Source organism: Sinocyclocheilus rhinocerous, unplaced genomic scaffold (assembly GCF_001515625.1).
Source record: "Sinocyclocheilus rhinocerous isolate Xijiao unplaced genomic scaffold, SAMN03320098_v1.1 scaffold1373, whole genome shotgun sequence".
NCBI classification, from domain to species: Eukaryota; Metazoa; Chordata; class Actinopteri; order Cypriniformes; family Cyprinidae; genus Sinocyclocheilus; species Sinocyclocheilus rhinocerous.
In genome coordinates this window covers 59,555-67,129 of record NW_015641107.1, presented here as the reverse complement: position 1 = coordinate 67,129, position 7,575 = coordinate 59,555, and the positions used below count along the sequence as shown (strand labels likewise).

Here is a 7,575-nt window from a genome sequence, read left to right as displayed (position 1 = left end):
CACGTTATGTACGAGAAGCTGCAAAAGACATAGACGCAAGTGGAATGTACAAAACATGGTGACATTAATTTTTAAGTAAATATAATGGGCGATATATTGCGTCACCAAAAATTATTGAGGTCATGTACATATATTGCGCGATAAGTCGATATATTGATTATTGCGACAGGCCTATTCGTTACTTGAAACAAAATTAACGTCAACTGAAAAAAAACCCTCCAGAAACTTTTAGTTCCCTATCTTATTTCAGCTAGTTGCCAAGGCAACATTTCTCATTTTCGTGTATGAGTTTTTTGTTAACGAGACATTTCATGAGGGCTTAACTGGATTTCTGTGTTCTGAGTTTTTCCATAAAAATAATAATTTTCCATGAGTCCGTGAGTGTAAACAGTTCAGAGTATAATAAAAGTTGTCAATTACGGTAATTATGACTCAATGTAAACATAGCATAGGAAGTACTAAAATAAAATTTAAAAAAATCAAATTTATTATATCTATATAGAAAGTAAAAAAAAAGATCATTTTCGTGTATGAGTTTTTTGTTAACGAGACATTTCATGAGGGCTTAACTGGATTTCTGTGTTCTGAGTTTTTCCATAAAAATAATAATTTTCCATGAGTCCGTGAGTGTAAACAGTTCAGAGTATAATAAAAGTTGTCAATTACGGTAATTATGACTCAATGTAAACATAGCATAGGAAGTACTAAAATAAAATAAAAAAAAATCAAATTTATTATATCTATATAGAAAGTAAAAAAAAAGATAACCATAACAAAACTTCTAAAATTTGAACTAAAATTAAAAATGAAAATATAAAATATAATCTAATATAAAAATATGAACAAAAACTATATTAGTATGTCAATGAGACTAAAATAACACTGCTGTTGACATTTCTCCTTGGGATGAATGTCTGTGTGAGGAATCAAACCTTCCAGTCATGCCGTATAAACTCCCAGGTCTTGCTGTTCGTATAGCGTAGATCAACTCCACTGACGATACCTGGAGTGTGCAAATGAGCCAAGTGTGCGATGTCTGCTGCGTTCTCTGGAATCTCCTGAGAAAAAAACAGAACCGAATGTGTGAATTAAAAACTGCTAGATACAAACATCATATTCACTGAGAAATATAAAATATATCGCTCACATTTTTGACCCTGGACCACAAAACCAGTCTTAAGTCGCTGGGGTATATTTGTAACAATAGCCAAAAATACATTGTATGGGTCAAAATGATTGATTTTTCTTTTATGCCAAAATTCATTAGGATATTAAGTAAAGATCATGTTCCATGAAGATATTTTGAAAATTTCCTACTGTAAATATATCAAAACTTAATTTTTGATTATATGCATTGCTAAGAACTTCATTTGGACAACTTTAAAGACGATTTTCTCAATATTTAGATTTTTTTGCACCCTCAGATTCCAGATTTTCAAATAGTTGTATCTCGGCCAAATATTACAAACCATATCCTAACAAACCATACATCAACTGAAAGCTTATTTATTCAGCTTTAAGATGATGTATACATCTCAATTTAAAAAAAATTGACTTCTGACTGGTTTTGTGGTCCAGGGTCACATATGAGCTGAAGTACATATATGCTGTCTGACCTCAATGTGTGCATTAATGAAATGTTCGGTACGGCCGCGGTACACCCATTCCCCGCGGGTGATCTCGCTCTGTTCTGGCACTCTCCAGCTGGGCTCCAGTCCGTCACAGTGAAACCACACCAGAACCTGCCCGTTGATCTCACAGCTGGGCCAACACCGCACCTTTGCAAACTCAGGCACTAAAAACATCCCAAAAAAATGACATATACACCACTAATTAAAAGTTTCGAGTCAGTATAAAGAAATGAATACTTTTATTCAGCAAGGATGCATTAAACTGATCAAAAGTGACAGTAAAGACATTTATAATATTACAAAAGATTTTTTATTTCACATAAATGCTGTTCTTTTGAACGTTCTAATCATCAAAGAATACGGAACAAAATGTATCTCAGTTTCCACAAACTATTAAGCAGCACAACTTGATAATAATAATAAATGTTTCATGATCGCCAAATCAGCATATTAGAATGATTTCTGAAGGATCATGTGACGCTAAAGACTGGAGGAATGATGCTGAAAATTCAGCTTTGTCATCATAGGAATGAATTACATTTTAAAATATATTAAAACAGAAAACCGTTATTTTCAACTGTAATAATATTTTTAAGCAGCACAACTTGATAATAATAATAAATGTTTCATGATCGCCAAATCAGCATATTAGAATGATTTCTGAAGGATCATGTGACACTGAAGACTGGAGGAATGATGCTGAAAATTCAGTTTTGTCATCATAGGAATGAATTACATTTTAAAATATATTAAAACGGAAAACCGTTATTTTCAACTGTAATAATATTTTCACAAAATTGCATTTTTTCAGTATTTTTAATACATTTTTAATCGAAATTAATGCACCCTTTAAAAATCATTAAATAGCTTAAAATCTTTCCGACACTAAACTTTTGAACTGTAGTGTATGTCTATTGAGTACTCTGTATATTTTATACATATAATTTGCACTTATACACATATGCATAAGCAACTTATACATAAGCAACAAATACAGCAAATACGCCAGAACATACATATTGTTAGAAGGAAAATGTCTAAATTTTTTCTCTGATCTCTCACCTTTATCTGCATATGGAATCCTGACACATTTCCCATCAGTCCCACGGAACTGCCACCCATGGAAGGGGCATTCAATGCATCCCCCTACGACTCGCCCACCCACAGCCAGGTTGGCGCCTAAGTGGGGGCAGTAAGCATCCACCACGTAGGCCTTGCCATCCTGCCCACGGAACACTGCCACCTGTTGTCCTGGAGGAAAATACAGATATATGTCAATTTTTCATTTTGCTTTACCAATAAAATAACTGTAGAAATAGTATGCTGCAATTAGTTACAATAACCTAAAGGGGGCAGTACTGGTCTTTCACAAAAAAAACAAAAACAAGGGACCCCTCAGGTTCATTTGGGTAACTACCACAGACTGTGATTTTGGATTCATTTCCTTTTAGAAAAGACCTGGGCTTGCTTGCCAATGCCCCAAATCCCCGAAGTTCCCACATCTAATGTTATATCACATACTCTCGCTAGCAGTGCAGTTATATGTAGTGTATTGAAAATAATAGACTTTGAATTAATATGCAGAAAGGCGATAAGAGCTGAGAATAAATTACATTTTACGTAACATCAGTGAGCATGTGTCACACTGTTTTAGATTTTTGCTATTACGTCTCACCCTATATCATTATCCAAATGGAAAAGTTAATAATTACTTAAAAACAAACAGTCAAGTATGTCAGTTAATAATTAGGCTTATTTATGTTATATAACCAGGAATAGGCGTAGCAAGACTGTAAAATCCTGATTTGCACACTCATTCTCTCTCTCTCCTTGGGTCTACAGCTACAGGACCCAAAAACTCCCTGTCTGTTATGCTGACCTGAGGGGCTTTATTTGCCTGCAGTGCAGTGCCCCTGAAAAAAAAAAAGCTACTAGACTCAAATGACAAAATCACACAAAGAAAAGGGCAGTGGAATCCAACAAACATTATGGCAATAGTATCTATGAAAATACTTTGTCATTCATTCTACACAGCAAGTACAAACAACAAGAAATAGCCCTGAAGTGGTCATATACAGTTAATTTAATGTATAAATAGAGAAAGAGAGGAGTGTGTTTAAGCTGCATAAGCATATCAGGTATCATGTCTGTTATCTGATATGATTCCTATGAGGCATCTAGCCGATAGCCCATTTAACTAAGGTTTTATGAAGCGCACATAAATACGCTGTAGCAGTAACTGCATGCAATTAAATGCTGTGCCCTTTGAGTTCACTAAAAGAAACTCCATTTAGCCATCTCACTGCTTAAAGATGCTGCTTTTTAGATGGCATCTAACCAAGCAGATGTCTTGAACATTTGGCAAACATGGGTCATCTTGTACATATACAGTAACCTTCTTTTAAAACCCGTATATATAGAACCAATCTTTTGAAAATGTATTAAGGTTTAAATTTAAAGAGCATCACAGGTTCAACAGTCTCCAGGCTGCAAAAGCACAACAGTGTTTCCTTGTATCCCAAAAACAAAACTACAAAGGTGTTTTGTTTGGTTTTCATCGAAAACCCAAAGGTCTTTGCAACATGATAGGGCATCCCACAGCAACTCAGCTAAGCAACAGGCACTTAAACATAACAAAAAGTCAGTAACAAAAGACAAAGACATTGCAATGACAGGGCTGCACGTACACAAATGCTTAATCCTGATCAGGGTATAGTCTGTCAGAGTGATGCACAAATAAAAATGATGGAGAATGATTATATTGCACAGACACTTCTTCTGCAACCCTATCTGAAATCAATAAGAGCCTCAAGCATCTCTCAGAAGATTCTCAATAACTTTGCTGAATTTGCATTAGAAACTGATTCAAGATATTAATATAGCTGCATATCTAGTGAAGCAACAACTGTCTGTAAGAAATCACCCAAATCAGTTCATGCTGTTCTCAGAAACCTCTAACTTTAATTTTGTCATAATTACTTATGGTATGCATTCTGTTAGCATAGGTTGTGGCATAAATCAATTGACAAAAAAAAAACTCTTTTGGTAGCATACATCAGCTCCTTTTTTAAAGTTAATATTTACATGCATAAAGGACATATTTTAGGTCCTGAGCTGGTCACAATTTCTCCAAGCTTTCAACTTTGTGATCACTTTTTCTCTTTTTAACAGCTCATTTAAATAGTCCAGCAGTGTGAAATTTCATTACCCCAAATACACAAAATAATGTTCTTTTTAGCAACATCATATGACCCCTTTAAGTAGTCTCTTGATTTCTGACATAATTTCTGACATTCTCATCCGTCATTCGGATGAGACGTTAAACCGAGGTCCTGACTCTCTGTGGTCATTAAAAATCCCAGGATGTCTTTCGAAAAGAGTAGAGGTGTGACCTCGGCATCCTGGTCAAATTTGCCCATTGGCCTCTGATCATCATGGCCTCCTAACAATCCCCATATCTACTGATTGGCTTCATCACTCTGTCTCCTCTTCACCAATAAGCTGGTGTGTGGTGGGTGTTCTGGCGCACTATGGCTGCCGTCGCATCATCCAGGTGGATGCTGCACACTGGTGGTGGATGAGGAGATACCCCCTGACAATGTAAAGCGCTTTGAGTGCCTAGAAAAGCGCTATATAAATGTAATTAATTATTATTATTATTATTATAAAGGCTGCATGTATAATAATTGTACAATATTGTTTTAGATTAAACACAGGCATTTCACACTGCTTTAACTGCCCAGAAAAGTATTTATAGACTAAGTAACTTGCATTTCATGCAAGATATACAGTTTATCATTATGTGTGTAATCAAATAAAAAAAAGGCCATAAGCTCTTTGTGCAGTAACAGACATGGGGATGTAACATATGAGGCAAAACATCTGCATTATTGATCTCAAACCGGGAATGTCATGATGTAAACGACTTTCTGTTCTTGAAGGGACCTGTAATTTAACCCATCTGGCTCCAAAACAGTCAATGGAGAGCTATTTCAGTATCAGCTCTGCATCTGCGCAGCACAGTAGGAAGACACACGGCTGAAAACGTGCGGAGTCTCATAGGGAAACTCTGGCGGTCTGTGATTCAATAATTTTAACTGTTAAGTGTCTAAGGGGAGGCATTCAGTCCTGCGTTCCAAAAACTGTATGGGGCGCAACGTAGGGGACGTTCACACAAGAACGCTGTACACACACTTGCGTTCCCTCTACTTCCAGATTCGACTTGTAAAAACGCGTCTTGAGACGCGCTCCGTTTCATTGCGCTCTGTGACGCATAAGTACGTCAACCAACATTTACGCGCCCCGTATGGTTTTATGATGTTCTTTTTCGCGTTCTGATTTAATAATGTGCTTATATCGCTTCTGTGTTATTATTTGATCAGTGATGGATCCCATGACACTTTGCTGCAAAAATGAGAAATAAAACTGGGGGACATTTCCAGTGACGTGATTTTACTTCACCTGCGCAGTTTTGTTTAGCATTTTTGGCGGTTGTTACTTACCCAGCACTGTCACACTCTTCACATCTCCTCTCTCCAGCATGTGAGAGTCTAAAACCCGATACCAGCCGTTTGGATAAACGGGCGGTAATTCTCCGGTCTTCCGACGCCGACGCACTTCGTTGGCAGCCTGGGCACGAGAGCGCCCGTCCTCTGCGATGTACCCCACCTCATCCACACCGCGGAGCAGCTCCAGAGGAGCGAATAACAGTCTGTACAACCAGCCCATCGCTAAGAGGAACACGCCCGCGAATATGCAGGCTGCCGCTCGCGTAGGGGCTCCTGCCAGTCCGGTTCTCCGCCACAGTTCTGGGTATCCCCCTCCGAACAGCGTGTCTGGATCTTGGACGAGCATGACGAACGTGGCGGTGAGACCGATCGCTGCCACCGCGACCGCCTTGAACATCAGTGATGCCCGTGAATTCTCCATGACACCTGCGATGTCACATACACTATGACAGTCAATCAGTCTCGATAAGACCTCCTTCTCATTTTAGTTTCTATGCAGACAGAAAGCTGTAATGTTTGTTTATGCATGCTATGCTTTTTCCTAGGGGTCACACACAGCATATGTCCGTAGCGTTCAAGAGAGCCGTGGATACGTGACGCAGCGGGTGAGTGACATTCACAAGGCCACGCCCACACGCAGGTGAGATTTCAGATAAATAAATGTACAGTGCGACACTGGACTTGCACTTTTACTTCATGATCAAAGTGCATTGGAGAATTTAAAAAAATTAACTTAAATGATTTTAGCAAATGGCTGCAATATAACAAAGAGTGAAAAATTTAAGGGGGTCTGAATACTTTCCGTACCCACTGTATATATATACAGGGTGCGATTTGTAGGGGGATGGGGGGATTTCCCCCCTTCTGGTCTATGTATCCCTGCCTCTGCTGAATTATTTTTGGGATAAAAAAAGTATCCCCCCCCCCCACCAACAGAGCATATAAAATAAAAAAAAAAATATTTTTTATTAAGTAAAATACTGCAACATGACAATACAAACAACAATAAAATCAGAAATTGACTTTAACCGTCAGCACTCCCGCTTAATAGAGACAGTCTAGGTTTCGTGATCCTGGTTCACACGCCTCAATCCAACTATGCCAGGGGTCATGAAGGTTAATAATACACACAGTAATACACCAACACATAAGCATTTGTCACTTCTTTAGGGTCTACGGCTCCATTATTTACTTTAGATCTTCAAAATCAGCTCATATTGCTGTCCTTAGATGTATTATATATATTCTATGTCCATGTTTTGTTCCAGTGAGGTCCTGACTAAATTTAAACTTTAAGGGGACCGAAAGCACCAGGGGCAGTTTGTTCAGGGCCCCTTGTATTGTTTAGGGTTATGTGGCCATGCCAAAGTCTCCACATTTATCCACAATATCGCTATATAGCAGTATTAATGTAGTGGAAACTTTATTTAAATGAT

General features: G+C 37.8%; 1 protein-coding gene across 1 annotated transcript in view; it reads right to left on the bottom strand.

Moving 5' to 3' along the window:
• LOC107754619 (cholesterol 7-desaturase-like) overlaps positions 1 to 6,828 on the bottom strand; it is a 9,692-nt gene extending 2,864 nt beyond the window's left edge. Inside the window, exons 1-4 of the mRNA XM_016571134.1 lie at positions 6,134 to 6,828; positions 2,694 to 2,882; positions 1,617 to 1,795; positions 933 to 1,058 (exon numbers count right to left, since the gene is read on the bottom strand). Coding sequence (XP_016426620.1) covers positions 933 to 1,058; positions 1,617 to 1,795; positions 2,694 to 2,882; positions 6,134 to 6,560 — 921 coding nt within the window. The 5' untranslated portion in view covers positions 6,561 to 6,828. The remainder of the gene's footprint in view (positions 1 to 932; positions 1,059 to 1,616; positions 1,796 to 2,693; positions 2,883 to 6,133) is intronic.
• Between the last annotated feature and the right edge of the window lie 747 nt (positions 6,829 to 7,575).